The sequence below is a fragment of the Bufo gargarizans genome, chromosome 7, assembly GCF_014858855.1.
Source record: "Bufo gargarizans isolate SCDJY-AF-19 chromosome 7, ASM1485885v1, whole genome shotgun sequence".
Classification (NCBI taxonomy): Eukaryota; Metazoa; Chordata; class Amphibia; order Anura; family Bufonidae; genus Bufo; species Bufo gargarizans.
The window spans coordinates 114,188,292-114,210,239 of record NC_058086.1 but is presented as its reverse complement, the minus strand read 5'-3'; the positions used below and the strand labels follow the sequence as shown (position 1 = coordinate 114,210,239).

Below are 21,948 nucleotides of genomic sequence, written 5' to 3'. Positions count from 1 at the left end.
GCATCTGCTGTGATCACTTTAAAGTGGGTAGCTCTTTTAAATCAACAGTAAATGGCAAGGAATTAGCAATAAAAGCATACATGAACTGTAATACTAAACATGCTATCTACCTAATTACATGTGAGAGGTGTCAAGTACAATATGTTGGGTGCACGTCTAATCAGATTAAAACTAGAATCCGCAAACATATTTCAGATGTCCCCCACCATGGGAACCGCAACGTGTCTGCGGTCAGCCTGCACTTTGCGGTTGTGCATGGTGGGAATACGTCTGGGACTTAGTGTACAGGGCATAGAAAGAGTCATAATGCTAGCAAGAGGGGGGGGGGATTATTAAAAAAAAAAGCTATTGAATAGGGAGGCATATTGGATGTTCCCGCTAGCAACCTGTCATCCAACTGGTCTCAATAAGAGACATGATCTAATACTGCAATATTAGTGGGAAAACATTTCTGATATATATATTTTTTTAAGCTATGTTTTATTTTGCAAAAACATTATTTTATATGTGTGCACATGTCTGCGTTTTTGATTGCACATTTTGCTCCAACCATGTGACCTGTTGATTGTGGGACCAGGTGGTGGGTGAGCATATATAATGCATTCATTGAATGTTTAATATGTCATGATGAAGGACCCAGAATAGAGGTGGTCTGAAACGCGTAACAATACTTCATTTCCTGTAACAGAAAGTTTTTCAACTGCTGACATAAAGTTCCCCTGCTTTTGATTAGAGCTGGACGTCCAAGTGTGTTTTTTGACTATTGTTTGAACAGCCAAACCCAGGGGCTGCTGTCCGTGCTCTGCACAGCAGGAAACAGGTGAGAGCTGCTTTTTCCAATACTTCGGCAGTACTGTTCAGTATGTTTAGTAACAAGTAGGAGAGCCCTCAATGGAAGGTTGCACATTGCTTCTTCCGCCTGTACATCTAGTCTGTTTTCTGACTTCCGGAGTTAGTCCAGATATAGAGTGCCCTGTATGGCCTTGTAATAGGCCTTAAAATCTGGGAGTCCCAATCCCCCATTTTTTGTGTGTTGTGTTAAGTGTTTGTGGGTCAGTCGGGGCCTCTGCTTTCACCACAAAAAGGAGGAGAGTATGGCACTTTAGGCAGGACAAACACATTAATTAAGGCTTTTCGGCCAAACCATGAGACATAGGGTATATCCCAGCACTTCATTAATGCTGTCTTCGTAGGTCCAGGAAGTTAGCTTTAATATAATAAATTGATGTCTGGTCTAATACTGACTCCTAGGAAGTTAATCAAACCGGATGCCCATTTAAAAGGAGTAGTGCGTTGCAGGTGAACACAAGTTTGAGCTGAGGGTGATGTTCAAAATCAACCCCACAAAATCCCAGATTTTAAAGTTTGACATCTGCCCAAAGTGAACAAAAATAGATATAACTGCAGGTAGGGCTTCAACTGGGTTGGATATAAACATTTGTACATCATCTGCAAAGGTTGCTTGTTGATGAGTGTATGATCCCATTTGGAGTCCTTGTATTCTGGGGTCTTGACGAAAGGCCTGTAGTACAGTTTCTAATGTTGAGACAAAGAGAAGGGGGGTATAATGGGCATCTATGTTGTGTGCCATTCCCATAGAGTGTTATTGACCCATATTTGTGCACTTGGGGAGCTCTACAGAGACATGATAGCTGATATGAAAAGCGCGGGAATGCCAAATTTTAGGAGAGTTCATAAATGGCCAACTCACCCTTATCAAATGCCTTCTCAGCATGTGTGCTGAGAAGGACTAATGAGATAAAGTTTAATTTAGCATATTGAATGATGTGTAGTAAGCACACTGTGCTTATTTTGCCCTCTGCCTGGAGTGAACCCTACTTGTTCAGGGGAGATGTTTTGGTAAGAGGGGTTTTAATCCATTAGCCAATATTTTGGCAAAGAGCTTCAGATCATTATTCAGTAAGGATATAGGCCTATAATTTGAGCATTGTGTAGGGTCTTTTTACTCTTTGGGTATGATCAAGATATACGGATTAAATATTGGGGGGGGGGGGGGGAATGTGTGAATGGACCCTTAGAGATGTTTTCGCATTTCCATCTATGACTGGAAGATCCAGTGTGGCTAGCCAATCGTCTATTTGTGCGCATCTATTCTCCTGATCTGTGTGGGCAGCAGAGGCTCTCAAATTGTATAACTGAAATATGAGCAAAACTGTTGTGCTATAAGTTCAGTGGTGCGTATGCGAGTGGCTTCAGGCGACTTCAAAAGAGGGAAGAAAGATTTGGCTTTCTTTTTCTTTATTTGGGATAGCATAAGCTTAGAGGCTTTATCCCCATGTGCGTAGTATTTAAATTGTGTGGCTAAAAGAAGCTTAGCAGTTGAGGCATTTAAAAGGTTCTTGAGATCTGTTTGTGCTTTATTCAATAAGTCCAGACCTTCCGGAGAAGGAAGAGGTTTGTGAGAACTCTCTAGGTCCCGTATGCAGCGTTGTAGGTCCAAAACCTTTTGTTGCCTGAGTTTGCTAGCGTGTGAACCTAGTGCTATTAGGTGCACTCTTATTACTGATTGATGAGCTTCCCAAAGTGTTCCTTTAGCTATATCAGATGTGTCATTTAAATGAAAATGTTCAAGATGTTTATCTGTTTGACATCAGCCATGTTACTAAGTAGGGTAGTGTTTAAACACCAGTTGCGCATGGCTTTTGGTAAGCCCTGCAAACTATAGTGAACAAAAACCAGGGCATGGTCTCACAATAAGTATTGATATTGCCGAAATCAGGTGCTGCAGAGAGAGAGAGTTGGTGTTGTGGGACAAAGATAGTGTATGTGACAATATGAGTTGTGTAAGTTGGAGTAAAAGTTGTAATATCTCCCTAGCGGGTGAAAAAATCTCCAGACATCTGTAAGAGGTCTCTGCCAAAACTGACTTGATTTTATTCACAGCAGTTATCGGCAGCGAGGAGTTGGATGTGGAGGAGTCCATTTGTGGCTGGAGTGTGGTATTTAAATCACCTACTATAACTATATACATGCTTCTGCAAAATCTCTGAACAGCATTAGTGTTGTAAATACCCAATCAGCTTGGCGTACATTGGGGTCATACATGTTTCCAATGGTGTATGTTTGGGAGCCAATAACACCCTTAAGAAATAGATACCTAGCGTATGGGTCAATACATTCTGAACACACCTCAAAAAGAACTTTTTATGAAGTGCTATGCTGCCGCCATGTGACGCTGAGCTAGGCGGGGGGGGGGGGGGCGCATCACTGCCAATGAGACGTTGATGTCTGCTGCCTTGAGAAGGGGTAGTCGTGCAGAGATATGAGGGAGGGAAGAAAAGAGGGGGGTAGGGAGAAGAAATAAGCAGGCACCAAGGTGACCTATAGAGAGCTAAAGTGTCATAACAGTAAAAACGAAGTACTTCAAAATAACACATTATCAGGGTTCAACAACAATGCATTCTCTGAGGATCACTATAAGGGGGAGAAACTTTCCTTCATCTCGGCCAAGGGCCATCAACCTTTTTTGATAAATGCCTTTTGGAACTTAAAAAAGAATAAAGACATAGATTTTGTGCATTGAAGTTAGGTCTAATCTGATCCATCGATTTGCTGGTTCAATCTTCTCAGCATCATCTTCCTTGGGGTATTCTTCTCTCGTAGGTTTCTGGGGTCTAAGAGACAATCTGAAGCAAGGATGGCCACGGAGCAATATCTTGTGCCACGTTCCAATCAGGGATGTCCAGTGCCTCTATGCTTAGCAAGCCATAGATCCATTGTAGATAAGCATTGGCTCTGATAATCTTCCTGTTAGGAGTGTTCATTTCCTATTTGGGGGTTTTGGAGAGGCCTTTCCAACTTCCCCTTGTTTATTAAATCATTTTATTCATGTTTTTCCCTTACTTCTGGGTTCCCTTCTCCTCCCTGGCCATCCACTCCTCTCCCCAGCCTCTCCTACTTTAGTGCCCGGCTTCAGCAGAGACTAGGCTGCATTGTTTTCTGGCCTGCCCCGGGTGCGCCTTTTGCCCCGTTGTTACGCTCCCTGTGTGTTGCTTTCCCTCAGGATGCCCCGCACCTGTTTTATCTCTCCCGGAGGGGACGGAGCAACATTTTCAGCCGCTTCATTAATTCAGGCTCCTATGCTTTTTCTCTGCATAGGCTGCATCTTTACCCCCACCCCTCTTTCTGAGCTTTTTTCTTGGCCCCTCCCCGCTCCCCTTGGGAGGGGCCTGGCTTCCCTCCTAAGCGCAGGCTTTTACTTAGGGGGCACAATTTTCACTTCCCTTCAGCTCCTGGGTTCTCCATCTTACCAGCACTCAAGTAACCTGTGGATCTCTTCTGCAAGCCTCCTTGCGCTCTTCTATGGCTGCTGCAGCACCTTTCCTAGCTCCCACTTTGCCCTCATGACCTCTTCTAGAGAAGACTCCCATTTCCAGCCCCCTTTGGGGTCGCCACGTATTTTACGCGCACCCGTTGCAATAAGTAGTTAACATGCGGTCAGCCTGACCCCCTCAGGATGCCATGCCACTCCCCTTCGGCAATAGGCCCTCCTGAATGGACCTCCTCCCTGTCCCAGGGAACCTTGCTCGACTCTCCTAATCCATAGTGGAGTCACTGGACAGCTTGCCTGCCCAAATTGCAGCCGTCTAAGCGTCAGTGTGCCCTGTCCGTGGAGGAGTCCTTGGCAGGGGCGTAGACACCATTTCCTTTTTACCAGGGGAGTTGCGCTGATACCCTATCTAGACGATCCTCTGGTGAAGGCTTCGGCCCAGGAGGACAACCTCTCCAGCCTCCACATAACCCTGTCCGTGCTATCCCAGTTTGGATGGCTGGTGAACAGCTCCAAGTCCTCACTTGTTCCCGTGCAGAGGATGGAATTCCTGGGCATGGTCTTCAACACTTGCATGCCCTAAGTGTTCCTTCCCCAGGACAAGGTAGTGGCTCTCCAGTCAGGGGTGGCTCGCCTTCACAAGCAGTCTCCTCTGGTCATTAGGGTGTGCATGCGTGTTCTGGGCCGAATTGCTGCGGCCTTCAAGGCAATTCATTACGCCCAATTCAACACCTGGCCCCTTCAGCTCTCAATTCTTGCCCAGTGGAACAAGTCTCCAATCAGGCCTAGATCGCCTGGTCCACCGGGACTTTGGTGGCTGAACCCCAAAACAGTCTCCCTCAGCATATCCTTCCTTCCCCCAGTTTGCAAGTGATCTCCACCAATGGCAGGTTGGGGGGCACAGTCTTCAGGTCTCTCACAGCCCAGGGTCCATACCAGAGAGCTCCCTGCAGATCAATATCCTGGAGCTCAGGGTCATTTACCTAGCTCTCTCCTGTTGGACTCACCTACTCTGTGGTCATCCTGTCGGGATTCAGACTGACAACTCCATTGCGGTAGCTTATTTGAACCACCAGGGGGGCACTAGAAGCGTGGTGATCCGGGAGGAAGCCTCTTGTATCCTGCGGTGGGCAGAGGGACACGATCCCGCTGTCCATATCCCCAGTTTCAACACTTAGGCAGCTGACTTAGTCGCCAACGTCTTGACCTGGGCGAGTGGTCTCTCCATCCGCAGGTGCTTCAAAACCTCTGTCAGCGTTTGGGAATCCCACATGAATATTTTCACCTCTCGTCTGAATCACAAACTTTTGCTTTACATCGCCAGGTCTCGGGACCACGGGAGCACCAAGGCGTCTACCACAAGAGCCTGAGGATCCCAATTCAGGCTCCTGTATCTCTTCCCTCCCCTTCCTCGGGTACTCAAATGCCTCAAAATGGATCAGGTCCCGGAGATCTTAGTTGCTCCAGACCAGGGCGTGGTACGCAGATCTCATCTTCCTGCTCACTGATGCTCCATGGCGGCTACCACTGCATCCAGACCTCCTTTTGCAAGGTCCGCTGTTGCACCCAAGTTTACCTCCGCTTTATTTAACGGCATGGCTGTTGAAGCAACGGTTCTAAGGTTCCGCTGCCTCTCCAAGTCAGTCAACCAAACCATGCTTCAGGCACGTAAACCCGCCAGCCAGGAATTACCATCATACCTGGAAGACTTATTTTGCTTGGTGCGAATCTGGCAGGTTTCACCCTCATTTTTCCATCCCTAGGATTCTTGCCTTACTACAGGCCAGCCTTGAGAAAGGAACGAGAAGCCAAGGGCCTTTGGAAAAGACCTGACCTTTGAGAGGGACCTAAGTGAAAACCTCATCTAGTTCCTCCCTTCCGTTCTCCAGTGGAACCATGGGATTTGAATCTGGTCTTAGATGCCCTTCAGTCCTCTCCTTTTGAGCCCTTGAAGGAGATCTCCCTTTCTTACATTAAAGTTGCCTTTCCAGTCACAATTACCTCCATTCGCAGTCTCTCTAAGATGGTGGCGCTCTCTTGCCGGTCTCCTTTTTGTTTTTTTCACCAGGGCAAGGTTGCCCTGCGCCCAGTTCTCTCCTTTCTTCCCAAGACGATTTCCTCATTAATGAGGAGATTGTACTGCCTTCATTCTGTCCCAACCCCTCATCTCCACCGTCGGGATGTGGTTTGAGTGCTCTAGATTTATCTCCAGATAACTGAGTCCTTCCGTCGTTCTGACCATCTCTTTGTCATCCACGAGGGCTCATGCAAGGTTTTCCAAGACACCATCTCCCGTTTGATTCAGTCAGCTGTCAAAGAAGCCTATGTGGCAAAGTTTATGATCCCCTAACCGGTTGACCGCTCATTCCACTAGGGCAGTCGGGGCATCCTGGGCGGTCCTGCATCAGACCTCTGCTTCCCAGATCTGCAGTTCACACCTTTTCCAGGTTTTACCACATCCATTCTTTGGCCTCTGCCAACGCCAGTTTGGGTCGCAAGGTTCTGCAAGCTGCGGTGCATTGTTTTTTGCATGGCTGTCTCACCCCACCATCGGGGACTGTATTGGGACGTCCTATGGTGCTGTGTCCCCCAATGCCATTCACGAGAAAACTGGATTTTTGTACTTACCGTAAAATCCTTTTCTCATTGGATGCATTGGAGGACACAGATCCCACCCTTGTAGTTTTTTCTTCTTTCAGTTTACCGGGTTTCCCGGAACTCTTTGATATTGACCCTCTCCCTGGTTTAGATCATGTTGGCTTCATTTTTCACTATGGATTTTGTTGCTCCTACTACTTTAGTACAAACTGGTTAGTTTAGAGTCTGTGCAGAGGGTATAGTCCCTCTGGGTGGAGCCAACACTTCCTTAGTGTCAGCTGGGTGTATGCCCATGGTGCTGTGTCCCCCAATGTATCCGAGAAAGATTTTACGGCAAGTACAAAAATGCAGTTTTTCCAAACAATGATCCCTTTTTTTAAAATTCTGTATCCTTCATTATTTGCCGAAAACTTAAAAATACAAAGTTGGGACAAAAAGAAATAGTGTTCACAAAGAACTCTGACCAGCAGTGAGCCCAATGGTGCAAGCACAAATAGGTGGTCTATAATGCTACTGGAGGCTGTTTTGGAGGTTGGTAATATGCTACTTTGCGTAGTACACACCTCAAAAACAGCCTAGGGCAGCACTATAGACCACCCCTTTGTGCCAGTGACAATTCTCCGCCTAGCATAGTGATGTGAAGCAGAGTACATCACCGGCAGTAAACAGACCTTGTGCTGCGCAATAAAGCTTAAGGCAAGGGTAAGCACTGGAGCAAAGAAACGTTCTGATGATCCAGTCCTAGATAGTAAAAGAATAAGGCTACTTTCACATTAGCGTTTTTCTTTCCTGGCATAGAGTTCACAGGTGCTCTATACCGGAAGAAAGAACTGATCAGGCATATCCCCATGCATTCTGAATGGAGAGTAATCCGTTCAGGATGCATCAGAATGTCTTCAGTTCAGTCATTTTAACTGATCAGGCAAAAGAGAAAACCGTATCATGCTACGGTTTTATCTCCGGCAAAAAAACCTGAAGACTTGCCTGAATGCCGGATCCGGCATTTTTTTCCATAGGAATGTATTAGTGCCGGATCTGGCATTCAAAATACCGGAATGCGCAGACCTATGAAAATGAGGGAAAAAAAAATACTGGATCCGTTTTGCCTGACGACACCGGAAAAACGGATCCGGTATTGCAATGCATTTTTCTGCCTGATCAGTCTGATCAGTCAGAAAAAATGACATGCGTTTGCATACAGTTTGCCTGATCAGGCAGGCAGTTCAGGCAACGGAACTGCCTGCCGGAATGAAACAGCGCAAGTGTGATAGTACCCTAAAGAGCTTATATCCAGGTTCAGTCCTGAACTCGGAGAACTCCTTTAAATTAATGAACTACAAGGTATATTTTTTTTTCTAAAAATGTATATATCTCAATCTCCTCAGCTCATCTGGCATATTGCAGTGCATTTACACTGTGACAGATTCATGCTACAGTTTAATTCTAGTCATGCTGTAGGTTTTCATTATTACACCAAGACCCATCTGTTGTGAATTTTAACCATTACTATAATGCAGTCGGATGTTATCGCAGATTTTAAGAGAAGTACTATAGCATATTTTATAACTGGCAAATGTGAAAAGGCCTTGCGAGTGCAACTATATGTTAAAATAGAAACATCACAACTCTGAATGTTTATTAAATCTTTAATTTCACTTTTACAAAAATGGTTTAATTTTACGAACACTTAAAATTGGGAACGAAAGCTGTGTATTCACAATAAGGGGAGAGAGTGCTCTTAAAAGTTGCTTCTGTTAATTCCTCCTCTACTTCCTAAAGGAACTCCTGAAAAAAGGGGGGGGGGGGGGGGGAAACAAAAAAACTTTAATGCTACGCCCACAAAGGACATAAAATGCAGCATAAAATATGCACGAATATTCATGTGGATTTTAACTAGTCAGAAGCAAAGCAGAGTTCGGTTTCAAGTTTTAAAGTGGTTTTCCACTTTAAAAATCAACTACCGAATTTATTCAACGAAGTCAAGCATGACTGATTAATTACCTTTGGCTCATTGGAGTCCAAACATAATTCTAATACTGTATGGAGATGAATCGCCGTATATTATTTTGAAGTTTTGAACAAAGCAAATTCGGATAAAGCATCTGAAGCTCGCATCGCTCAACACTATTGATGACCTATCCTAAAGGCAGGTCATCAATATTTTACTTCCAGAAAACCACTTTAAGGTTTATTTATGTTAAAACTACTAAATGTTAAATATTTGACCCTTTATAGGGTTAAACTGTTTCACTTTACAAAGTGTGTCAACAAACCTCTTTGTCGGGTAAACTGCCTTCCCCGTACAGCAGGTCTTCCAGTCTGCGGATGAAGTTTTACTCTTCTGAGAGGTTTTGATTGATTGGTGCTAGTGTCTGTATATAATAAATGTAAGAAAAAAATAATCAGGAATAACATTTTCACATCCAATGCCAAGAAGATTATTAAAACAGGTTAGGGAAGGTGATGCATGAAGAAAAGGCCATTAATGGTTAGAGATTGCATATTTGTGCTTGAGTAACCTCTTTTAGTAAAGTCATGCACATTATGAGAAATAACTCAAAATTGTTACATTTATTGTATTTAGAGCTAAGGGCACATAATAGCTCCTCCAGTCTGTCAGGTGCTTTGTAAGTTACTATAAAAAATTTGACGGAAACTCTAATGTCTTGTAATACCTGCAGAAGAAGACGTAGGAGGATCTTGGCTTGTGGAAGGAAGGTCAGTCTCAGAAGGTTGAACAGGATCTTGATCTTGCCGTGTTTCCATTTCTAATGTAGATTCTGAAGCAACTCTGTAAAAGCAATGCAAGCTCTTGAATCTTTCATAGATATTAGTTTTTTTTGTTGTTCAAGTAAACATAAAAGCTATACAAAAAGCAAATAGAAATATTGAAAGCAGTTTACCCCTCAGATTCCGCCTCAACAAAAACTTCATCTCCTTCATCTGCTGTGCCAGACTCAACAGCTGTAGAAACATTTCCAGTGGAAGTTGTGACCATAGGAACAGACTGAGATGCATGGTCTGAAGTGTCAGCTGTAGGGTTCTCGGCAAAAACAGAAACTAGGAGGCAAAATCCATATGGCAGATTAAATAAAAGTGCTCAAATAACTATGTAAACAAAAAATGGATTTTTGTACTTACCGTAAAATCCTTTTCTCGTTGGATGCATTGGGGGACACAGCACCATGGGTATATACCCAGCTGCCACTAGGAGGCTGACACTACAAAGGAAAAGTGTTGGCTCCACCCAGATGGACTATACCCTCTGCACAAACACTAAAGTAACCAGTTGGTACTAAAGCAGTAGGAGCACTGAAATCCAGAGTGAAAAATGAAGCCAACATGACCTAAACCAGGGAGAGGGTCAATATCCAAGAGTCCCGGGAAACCCGGTAAACTGAAAGAAGAAAAAACTACAAGGGTGGGATCTGTGTCCGCCAATGCAATACCCTCTGCACAAACACTAAAGTAACCAGTTGGTACTAAAGCAGTAGGCGCACCGAAAACCAGAGCAAAAAGTGAAGCCAAAATGTCCTAAACCAGAAAGAAGACCAATATTGAAGCGTCCCGGAAAACCTGATAACCCTGAACGAAGAAAATAAAACAAAGGGTGGGATGTGTGTCCCCAATGCATCCAACGAGAAAAGATTTTACTGTAAGTGCAAAAATCCAGTTCTCTGATGAATGGCATTGGGGGACAGGGCACCATAGGATGTCACAAAGCAGTCCTCAAGGATGGAAAGAAAGAGCCATGCTTGCAGAACCTTGCGACTCAAACTGACATCAGCAGAGGCCAAGAAATGGATGGTAAAACCTGGAGAAGGAGTGAACTGCGGCCCAGGTGGCAGCCTTGCAGGCCTAGGAGGCAGAGACCAGATGCCGGACCGCCCAGGATGCCTCGACCGTCCTAGTGGAGTGAGCAGTCAACCGGAAAGGAGGATCATGAACCTTCGCCACATAGGCACCTTTGACAGTCAGACGACAGAAGGACTCAGTTAACTAGAGATACAGCCAGAGCGCCCAAACCACATCCAGACGGTGGAGAGACCGCTCTTTGGGATGAGAGGGTTTGGGACAGAATGAAGGCAGTACAATCTCCTCATTAATGTGGAAGGAGGAAACCACCTTGGGAAGAAAGGAGAGAACTGGGCACAGGGCAACCTTGGAGATGCATCTCTCCCTTCTGTTCTCCAGTGGAACCATGGGATTTGAATCTGGTCTTAGATGCCCTTCAGTCCTCTCCCTTCGAGCCCTTGAAAGAGATCTTTCCTAAATCTCTTTTAAAGTTGCCTTCCTAGTCGCAATTACCTCAATTTGCAGAGTCTCTGAGCTGACGGCGCTCTCTTGCCGGTCTCCCTTTTTAGTTTTTCACCAGGACAAGGTTGCCCTGCGCCCAGTTCTCTCCTTTCTTCCCAAGGTGGTTTCCTCCTTCCACATTAATGAGGAGATTGTACTGCCTTCATTCTGTCCCAAACCCTCTCATCCCAAAGAGCGGTCTCTCCACCGTCTGGATGTGGTTTGGGCGCTCTGGCTGTATCTCTAGTTAACTGAGTCCTTCTGTCGTCCCTGAGGGCTCACGCAAGGGTTTCCAAGCCACCATCTCCTGTTGGATTCAGTCGGCTGTCAAAGGTGCCTATGTGGCGAAGGTTCATGATCCTCCTTTCCGGTTGACTGCTCACTCCACTAGGACGGTCGAGGCATCCTGGGCGGTCCGGCATCTGGTCTCTGCCTCCTAGGCCTGCAAGGCTGCCACCTGGGCCGCAGTTCACTCCTTCTCCAGGTTTTACCATCCATTTCTTGGCCTCTGCTGATGTCATTTCATAGATATTGCAATGAGCCACCCCCTGAAGGAAGGTTCTCATTTAGGATCGAGAAGCCAATGGCCTTTGGAAAAGGACAGACAAGGCAAGAATCCTAGGGACGGAAAAAAGTAAAGTGTGAACCTCGCCAGATTCAGACAAGGCAAAATAAGCCTTCCAGGTACAATGGTAAATCCTGGCCGACTGGGGTTTACGTGCATGAAGCATGGTTTGGATGACTAACAGAGGCCACTGAACCTCAGGACAGCTGCTTCAAACAGCCACGCTGTTAAATGAAGCTGAGGAAAACTCTGGTGGAACAGCGGACCTTGCAAAAGGAGGTTGGGACGCAGTGGTAGCCGCCATGAAGCGTCGGCGAGCAGGAAGACTAGCTCTACGTACCACGCCCTGCGAGGCCAATCTGGAGCCACCCGATTCATTTTGAGGCGTTTTAGTACCTGAGAAAGAAGCGGAAGGGGAGGGAAAAGATACACAAGACTGAATTGGGACCACAGAAGCACCAAGGCATCTACCACCAGAGCCTGAGGATCCCGAGACCTGACGATGTAAAGCGGAAGTTTGCGATTCAGATGGGAGGTGAAAAGATCCAAGTCTGGTATTCCCCAACGTTGACAGGTGTTTAAACACTTGCGAATGGAGAGAACACGCGCCCGGGTTGAGACGTTGGCGACTGAGGAAGTCAGCTGCCCAATTGTTGACTTCAGGGATGTGGACCTCTGCCTACCGCAGGATACGAGAGGCTTCTTTCAGGACAGTCACGCTTCTGGTGCCCCACTGGTGGTTCAAATAAGCTACCGCAGTGGCGTTGTCTGTCTGAATCTGGACAGGATGATCGCAGAGGAGGCGAATCCAACAGGAGAGTGCTAGGTAAATTGCCCTGAGCTCCAGAATATTGATCTGCAGGGAAGCAATCACTGACCTGAGGGACTCCATGTGAAAGTGAGGTACACGAACGAAATGATTGAGCGCCTTCAGATCCAAAATGGGGTGAAGAGAAACGTCCTTCTTGGGAACAGTGAATGGGTTCGAGTAAAACCCCTGAAAACGTTCCAAGGTCGGGACAGGAACAATCACTCCGGGGGAAGAAAGGAAAAAAATAAAAATCGCCCGAGAGGGGGACCTGGGTGGCGCCTATTGGAAGAACCAACCTGTGGGAAGGGTGGAAAATTATATTTTGTATCCGGAAACTACCTCCAGAACCCAGGAATAGTCCTCGCTTGCACTCCAGTGATCCTGAAAGGAGAGCAAATGACCCCCCACTCGAAGGGGTGACTCAAGCGGGGGAAAACAGTCATGCAGATTTATGGCTTTGCAGACTGGGGTTTGGAAGGCTTAGGGTGGGCCAGCCAGGAGGGCTTAGCCTTGAAGGAAGGACGAATAGTCTTTGTCCTTATGGGAGGAGGAATCTTGAAAGGAGCTAAAACACTGATCACAATGCAAACACAGGACAATGGCGGCGGTTCTGGTGTTGGAGAGAACTTTCCAACCCGTGGCCTCAGAAATAAGGCGCAACGCCACAGAGTCAGGGGCCACCCTGCTATTGCAGTGGGCCAATTCCAGGAAGACATCAAAGATACCGGGATGCCTGGAGAAGATGGATGCAAGGAGATGGAGCCCATCCATGACGCAGCAAAGGCGGGACGGATAGCAGAACCTGCTGCCACGAATGAAGACTTGGACAAGGAGTCCATCTTCTTGTCCGACGGATTAGACAAGGAAGCAGAGTCGGCCAAAGGAAGGGTGGTGGCCTTAGCAAGACGGGCCACCAGTGGATCTACCTGAGGAGGGACAGACCACATAGTAATAGACTTCTCAGAAAAGGGAAAGAGGACGTCCGAACTCTTGGCAGGCTAAAGACTCCTATCTGGGTGATGCCACTACTTGGCCAGGAGTGCATCGAGATCCGCACAGTTAGGGAAAACCAAAGTGGGGCGCCTAGAACGGCGGAATGATACAGATTCCTGAGCCAAGGGGTAGTGTTCTTCTTGCAAGTGGAAAGTGTCCTTAACTGCCCTGATGAGATCCTACTTGGCCGCAGACAGGGCTGTGCTCTGCTTCGATCCGGAATCTGAGTCAGAGGTGTCCCCCGAGGTGGCGGAAACTGCAGCAGGGGAGGATTCGTCGTCAGTCTCAGACCTGTCTTGGGAGTAACCCGAGGAGGAGTGGGACATAGTTATGACAACCTGAGGTAGTTTGCGGGACCTGGTGTCTGAATGTGAGCGTGCCCCATCCGCAGGAGTCCCTGGGAGGGGCAGAGGTTGGGCAGGCAAGCTGTCCAGTGACTCCACAATGGATTGGGAGAGTTGAGCAAGGTTCCCTATGGCTTGGGACAGGGAAGAAGCCCATTCAGGAGGGATCGACACAGAAGGGGTGGTCAGGGCGTCCTGAGGGGGCCTGGTGACAAGGCACTGCGCACAAACAGGGTCAGGCTGACTGCATGGCAACTTTTAATTGCAACGGGCACACATAAAATACATGGAGACCCCGAGGTGGGGGCTGGGAATGGGAGTCTTCTCTGGAAGAGGACATGAGGGCTGAGTGGGAGCCTGAAAAAATCAGAAAAGCAGCCAGCCAAAAGCTGTCCTACCGGACCCCAGGTGCTATGTGCCCGGAGAGGTGCCGCAGCAGCCGCAGAAACAGTGCTGGGAGGCTGCAGGACAGATCTACAACTGGAGGCCCAGAAGCGAAGTGCAAACTCCACCCACAGGGCAAAAGCCCACGCTTGACTGGGATAAGAGGGGAGAACCTTCCCAAGAGCAGAGAGGAGCAGGGAAGGGCCAAGACAGGCGAGGATGCGGCCTAGGCGAGGAAAAATCCAGGGCCTCGCGTCGGCGGGTAGGAAGAGCAGGAAACCAGGGGCCATCCGGCAAAGAAAAAAACTGGTTTGGGGGAAAAAAACAGGGCAAAAAAGGTGCACCTGCTGGGACCTGAGGACAGGCCACAGAAAATGCAGTCTAGTCCTGGCAGAACTGGGGACTAAAGTAGAAGGGAAGGCCGGGGAGAGGTATGGGTGGCCAGGGAGGAGAAGGGAGCCAAGGGAGGGAAGAAAAAGGCCACCCACAAGTGTGAAGAAAATTTCTCCCCCCTGGAAAAACATGGGGGAAAGGGGAAACCCCCAAGGCCCCCGGAATAAAGTGAATCCCACCACCTGGCCAAAAGAAGGGAACTAAACCCAGGAGTAAATTAGAATACAGTAGTAAATGTCCAGATATTAGACATGCAGTAATTCAATTAGCATAAGTGAAAAAGAGGAATACAAGTGCTTCTAAAATACCTTTATTACTAAATTATGGGTAATAGGACATACCTATTGATACAGAAAATTACACTCACCTAACAATAACAATATAGTAGATAGATTAGCAGGGATGGTGTAGGTATAGGCATGAATCTCTGGGGAGGCAGATATACGGCAAGCTGGGTAGATAATAAATCTATCCCTACTAGACCCTAAGGTAGTCTGTGCGACCCCATAATTCCAGTCATTTTAGTACCTTCAGAAGTTTATATAGACTTGCTGGGTATTTTCACATATGTAGGGTTTTAATAGGTTCTGGTTTAGGGCCTAGGCATGGGGACAGGGGGCATCCCTGGGCACAGACTACCTTAGGGTCAGGTAGGGATAGATTATCTACCCAGCTTGCCGTATATCTGCCTCCCCAGAGATTCATGCCTATGGAGACCCCCATAAGGCAGGGATACAGGGGAGAGTACTTACCGTACAACATCTTCAGGCGCCTCTTCGTCAAATTTGCACTTACGTGGGATTGCTGTCATGTCTGACTCCTACGGACACTAGACTAAAACTGGTTAGTTTAGTGTCTGTGCAGAGGGCATAACTCATCTGAGTGGAGCCAACTTTTCCTTTCTAGTGTCAGCCTCCTAGTGACAGCTAGGCATATATCCATGGTGCTGTGTCACCCAATGACATTCACAAGAAACATTCAATAAAAAACAAGAATAACTTAACTCTAATTCTCTACTGCAGTATAGACCTGTTCTGTAATTTGGTTTCATGTGTGGCCCTACCTGGTGCTGCAACTTGAAGTGGTGTGGTTGGGACACTGCGACCACCAGACTCCTCCTCATGAGCAAGAAACAGTGGTGTTTCATACATTCCTAAGCCTTCAAAATTAGAACAGTGAGTGGGTGCTCAAAGTAAGTGAAGTAAACAATTATACAGTTACCCTAGTCTGACTCTAGAGAGTAAATACTGAACTTTCTCTCACCTCCCTGAGATGCAAGCTGACCAAGGTCGGAATGGCTAGAACTGGCTTGTGGCATATCTTCTGGTGGTCCAAACCGGAATCGAGGAACTCCAGCTACCTGGGGAGAGCTGAAGATACATATACATTAGCAATTAAACTAACAAATGTGTAAAAAATATTTAGTAAATAATAAACTTAGAATATCAACAGCATTTAAAACCGTACAAGTTCTAATCAGATGCATATAGTTGTCTGCTCCATTTCCAAACACTAACTGCGAACTATGGAATATATTCTTCAAACACGGCTATCATATACAAGAAACCTATTTAAAGCCTTAATTTATCTGCTGACAAGAGCAACATGTTGCAGGAAGTTTAAAATAATTATATTGCATGTTATTAAAATACCATATCAGGGAGTCAACTATCTCACTCGAGCTGTTAAAATACAATCCTCAGCATGCACACTTTCTCAGCTCTCAGACCTCTCATACAAGAGAAAGGACCATATTAAATATTGTGCAACAGCTGGATTGATGTCAGATGTCGAACCCTGCTATATGTTGTAACAACTTGTGTAACAACTTACTGAATGGCCTCTGCAAAACCATCTGTACGATGAGGTACAACAAGTGTAGGCGTGCTCGGCACCGTACGATCTTCATCATCAAAAAAGTGTTGCTGTTAGGGAGATTCAGTGCAAAGAAAAATTAGTTTAAACTACAACTACGACTTGTTTCTTCACAGACGATTTCCACCCAATACACTTAAGTGGCCAAATATTTGTACAGTACATTAGCAATGCAAAATAAAATCAACCAATCTATAAAGGAACCATCAAAACAGATTCCACCGAGTGTAAACCAATATGCTTACCATGCCACCTAAGCCAGGAGTAAGTTGAAGACCACGGCCTACTGACTGTCTTCGAGCCATCTGAATTCGCTAAATACAGTAAACGGTAAAAAATATATTATTCTTCAATGACAAATGCAGTATATCAATGCATTGCAAAAACCTTTTCTGCTCAACCAAACTGCAAAAAAAAAAAAAAAACACCTGTACAAAAGCACCTGACTTATGTAGCATTTTTTTGTAAATAGTTTTTCTGTAAGAGTAAAAATACTCCTTACCATTTTTGAGGAGTATATTTAGCCAAGGAGTACGAAAGTTGCAGTAATTTTACACAAGCCCTATATTTGTTCACATCTTCATTGGAGGCTCTGTTCGGAGCCTGTGTCACCGATTCTGCGAAATATACCGAATAAAAAAAATCCTCAAATGTAGGACTTTTTTTTTGTCCGGTATAAAGACAGGATGCCAAACAGAAACTGAAATGATCCCATCATAGTCAGCAGAGTGTTCAGCTCTGTTCCTGTCAGTTAGCTTAAGTTCACATCACGTTTTTGTCAAACGTTTAACGTACATGAGAAAAAATAAAAAATAAAATATAAAGTATCATTTGTAACAAAAAACTGCATATTTGCAACAAAATCTGCATGTAAAACAAGATTATATTGCTGTTAACAGCAAAACATACTTCAAGTCTTAGTATTGCAAAACGTTTATGGTACCTGAGCTGGTGGCCCAAGCTCTTGAGGAGGTGCATGGATTGTTAAACGGGGAGGCAGAGAATGTGGTGGTCTACGAGGTGACTGAGGAGGACGAGGCCCTGGACGGTCAGAAGCTGAGGATGGTTGCTCCCTAGCTTCTTGTGAAAGTGAAGATTCAGCAGTCCCTGTAGAAGCTTCACCTGAATACAAAGATTAAATCCACTACAAAAGATGCTAAATGATCAACGCATCTATAATCTGTCACAGATATTGTCAAAATATAGTACAAAAATATTATACAATTATATAAAATATGCATTACCACTATTTTGAGAGTCTGCAGGTCTTTGGCCAATATCTCCAGTACCCATACTCTCCTCTGTCTCTGTACCAGGATCAGTGCCTTCTGCACCCTAAGGATAATCAAAAACACAACTTAAAATGTTTCTTTAATCAAACTGTAGATTAGGATGGAGCAAAATTAAACATAAAAAAAAATAAAAATAAAAATTTAAGCCTAAAATTAAAGAAGATGGTGCAGGGTGGTTAAAAACTGGTAAAAACAAATCTTTCCTGACCTAAAATGTCTTTGGTGGTGAGAATTCCATAAAAAATTAAGTGTGGCTGATCTAGTTGGAGCAGGCGTTTCTCCAATTGGAGCTCTGTGGACAGAGAACGTGCTCCAAAATACTATACATCTATATAGCATGTTGCCAGGGACAAAAATAAAACCCACACTTTGCTTGACTTTTATATTTAATTCAGTGCAGTCTTGCTGCTCTCGTCTGAATAAACGAAAGCCCTCTCAGATGTTGGTCACATTTAACTACAGCATAGAGGTCTGCAGTTGGCATTACCGTCAATCACGGACATTAGCTGCGGGTGCCTGCTGTATAAAACGCCAGGTAACCAGTGGCTATGGCACTCGCTCTGCTACAGAACAGGGCGCCATGTTTAAAGACCTAACATCTGATGTACATGACCTACGGTGCGGATTTTCCACACGCAATCCTGATAGTGTGCATTTAGCCTAACAGCTCCAGAGCCTTCTGAGGAATCCAGATATTCACGATCGCACGTCTCTCCTTGCCCACTGTAGCATCACATGGACGGGGAGAGCCAGAAGCTCCGTCTTGTGCTAGATCAATACAGGATTTCAGGAAAACAGCTGGGTGAGTTACAGAAAGTGACCCAGCATTTGGCTAAGGATCTGCCACTATGTTACGCATAGTTAGGACACCATAAAACTGGCGACAGATTTCCTGTAAAAGAGCTACAATATTATTGTGAAGAGCAATGACTGCCAACAAAACTGCACAGGGATAAACTGAAATGCAGTAAAATGACAAGCTGAAATGGTTATTTATGTGCAGCCATATTGCCAGTGTGATATAATGAGACGTGCCACATTACAAAATCAACTTTGCATCTTTGAATTTCCCTACCACTGGAAATACATCTAAACAGATTAATAATGTTAACGGTACCACATCAAATTTTAAGGGGTTATCCAGGAATAAAACTTTTTAAGGATCTCTGCTCCGCTGCAGCCAACCACAATGAAGCCAGTGTGGTGGTTTGCTGCAGCAGAGCAGGTGGCCATGCCCAGCTGGAAGATAAACAAATGGGAGCCAGCGTGCAGAATTGGAGTGGTGAGGTGCAGGCAAATATGAATATTTCAATAGTAGAGACAAGTTGTAGGTATCACTGAAAAGTGTATTCATTCTCAGACAACTGATTTAAGTTTTACAAAACAACTTCATTGGCATTCGGATGAACCAATAAATGAGGGTCAAAAAAAGATATTCAATCCAAAATTCTTCAGCATCTTTACTGAACACATTTAAAATGACTAATACATACTGCAGCATCTTCTCCTTCATAGGCGTCATTGCCATCACCACTACCATCTTCACCATTACTCTCATCGCCTTCTTCACCCATACCACCATCATCATCTTCATCCTCCTCATCCTCTTCATAACCCTGCATGTCCTGGGAAAATAATTTAAAATTATACAAAACTTAGAAACACTTCAAACTTGACTTCTAGGATGTAGAAAATTAAGATTACCTCCTGATCCCCTTCATTATCCTCCTCCTCCTCCTCATCACTTTCTATAACAATTATATCATCAGGCTTCGTTGAGTCCTGAGAGGACTGCACAGTTTGGCTTGTATCAGAAGCCTGTGTTGTGTTATCCATGATGGGTGGTAAGGACTCTTCACTGTCGTGAATCTGTGGGTATTCCAAACTAGCAGACTACCAGAAGGGAGAAAACAAAATAATAATAATATTACATACATATATACACACACACACACACACACACACACACACACACACATATATACACACACACACACACACACCTAAACTGCAGTCACTTGGTTTTGAAAACAAAATCTAGCAAAGATATCCATGCTGCTATAGTTCAAAAAACAAAAAGTGGGCACTGTACAGAGTCATTGTAAGTAGCCCAATTAAGTAATATTTCCATAAAACATAATACTGTATGCCCTGTAGAAAGCCTGGAGCATGGCCTAAGAAGATGGTACATAACACAGGGATTCAAAGAACAAAATATTAATGTGTCATTTCCGACCCTGCATCATCCATGCATAACAGTCTGCATAAGTTTAATCCCATAATAAAAGAAATGGGAAAAAAAGATTTTTGTATAACTTACCAGTGAAATCCCTCTCTCGCTCTTCATTGGGAGACACAGGAACCGTGGGTATAGCCATGTCCTCAAGGAGGGGCGTTGACACTAGTAAAAGCTTTCGTTTAAAAGCTCCCCCCCCCCCCCCGGAGAGAGAGCTTTCGTTTGTGTACAAGCAGTAGGAGAAGCAAGCCAACCAAGAAAAACACATGGAACACCAACCATGTCAAAAGGACCCAACGGGGGTTCTAACCAGCAACAGCCACAACTGTGGTCAAACAACAATACTGGGTGGGTGCAGTGTCCTCCAATGAAGGGCGAGAGAGATTTTACTGGTAAGTTATACAAAAATCTCCTTTTCTCACCCATATTCATTGGGCGAGACAGGAACCGTGGGGACGTTCCAAAAGCAGTCCACAGGGAGGGGAAAAACACAGACCCATGGAAGCAAGCATTCCTGCAGACATCTAAGAACTGTTGCCTGCAAGACCACACAGCCCAAGGCAGCAACTGTCGATGCATAAGTATACACCTGGTAATTTTTTGTGAATGTGTGTAAGGAGGACCAGTAGCCGCCTTACACAACTGTGCAGCCTAAGAAAGCACCCACCGCTCTGGCGGAGTGAGCTGTGACACCTAAGGGCAGAACCCAGCTCCGGGTACGGTATCCCTCAGCACTTGCAGACTGAATCCAACGTTCATTCGCCACCTTGGAGGCAGCAAATTCCTAACGGGGACACTCCGAAGACAAAAAGGAGATTTTTGTATAACTTACCAGTTAAATCTCTTTCTCGCTCTTCCTTGGGGGACACAGACCTTGGGTATAGCTCAGCTCCCTAGGAGGCGTGACACTAAGTAAAACTGTTAAGCCCCTCCTCCATCAGCTATACCCTCAGCCTGGAGATAGAGGCTACCAGTTGCGTGTCCAAGTAGTGAAAGGATAACAACCAATAACGGAAACAACCAGCCAGCAACCCAACGGGGCGCCAGACCATAACCCTGTAACAAAACACAGAAGGGTGGGTGCTGTGTCCCCCAAGGAAGAGCGAGAAAGAGATTTAACTGGTAAGTTATACAAAAATCTCCTTTTCTCGCCCATTTTCCTTGGGGGACACAGACCTTGGGACGTTCAAGAGCAGTCCAAGAAGGGAGGGACCACAAACCCAAGGCGGACCACCACCGGAGCATCAGGAAACCGCTGCCTGCAAAACCAGGCGGCCCAAAGCAGCATCCGCTGATGCATGCGTATGCACTCTATAGAACCTTGTGAAAGTGTGCAGAGAGGACCAAGTGGCTGCTTTGCACAACTGTTCAGCCGAGGCCCGATGCCTCTGCGCCCAGGAAGCTCCGACTGCTCTGGTGGAATGAGCAGTGACGCTGAAAGGCGGAGCTCTACCCTTGGCTCGATAAGCCTCAGACACCGCCAGTTTAATGAAACGGGCAATAGCCACCTTGGAGACCGCCAAACCCTTGCGCGAACCCTCCGGAACCACAAACAGGGAGTCCGTGCGCCGAAAGGATCCGGTGACCTCCAGATAAATCTTCAACGCCCTGACCACATCCAGACGGTGCAGTTCCCGTTCTCTGGGGTGGGAAGGAGAGGGACAGAGCGACGGAAGGACGATGTCCTCATTGATGTGAAAGGCGGAGACCACCTTTGGCAGGAAGGACGGGACAGGCCGAAGCACAACCTTATCCTGGTGGAAGATCAGGAAAGGTTCGGAGCAAGAAAGAGCCGCTAACTCCGACACCCGTCGGAGAGATGTGATGGCCACAAGAAAAATGACCTTGCAGGACAGAAGGCGAAGGGAGA

At 45.7% G+C, this 21,948-nt stretch overlaps 1 protein-coding gene across 1 annotated transcript in view; it reads right to left on the bottom strand.

Annotated features, from left to right (window-relative positions):
- Window positions 1-8,519: 8,519 nt before the first annotated feature.
- The window catches only part of TPR (translocated promoter region, nuclear basket protein), a 190,365-nt gene continuing 176,936 nt past the window's right edge, over window positions 8,520-21,948 (bottom strand). Inside the window, 12 exon segments of the mRNA XM_044300517.1 lie at window positions 8,520-8,674; window positions 9,163-9,261; window positions 9,565-9,680; window positions 9,793-9,949; window positions 15,739-15,834; window positions 15,939-16,045; window positions 16,509-16,600; window positions 16,796-16,864; window positions 17,494-17,672; window positions 17,795-17,885; window positions 19,336-19,467; window positions 19,547-19,735. Of these exon segments, the coding sequence (XP_044156452.1) occupies window positions 8,628-8,674; window positions 9,163-9,261; window positions 9,565-9,680; window positions 9,793-9,949; window positions 15,739-15,834; window positions 15,939-16,045; window positions 16,509-16,600; window positions 16,796-16,864; window positions 17,494-17,672; window positions 17,795-17,885; window positions 19,336-19,467; window positions 19,547-19,735 (1,374 nt within the window). The 3' untranslated portion in view covers window positions 8,520-8,627.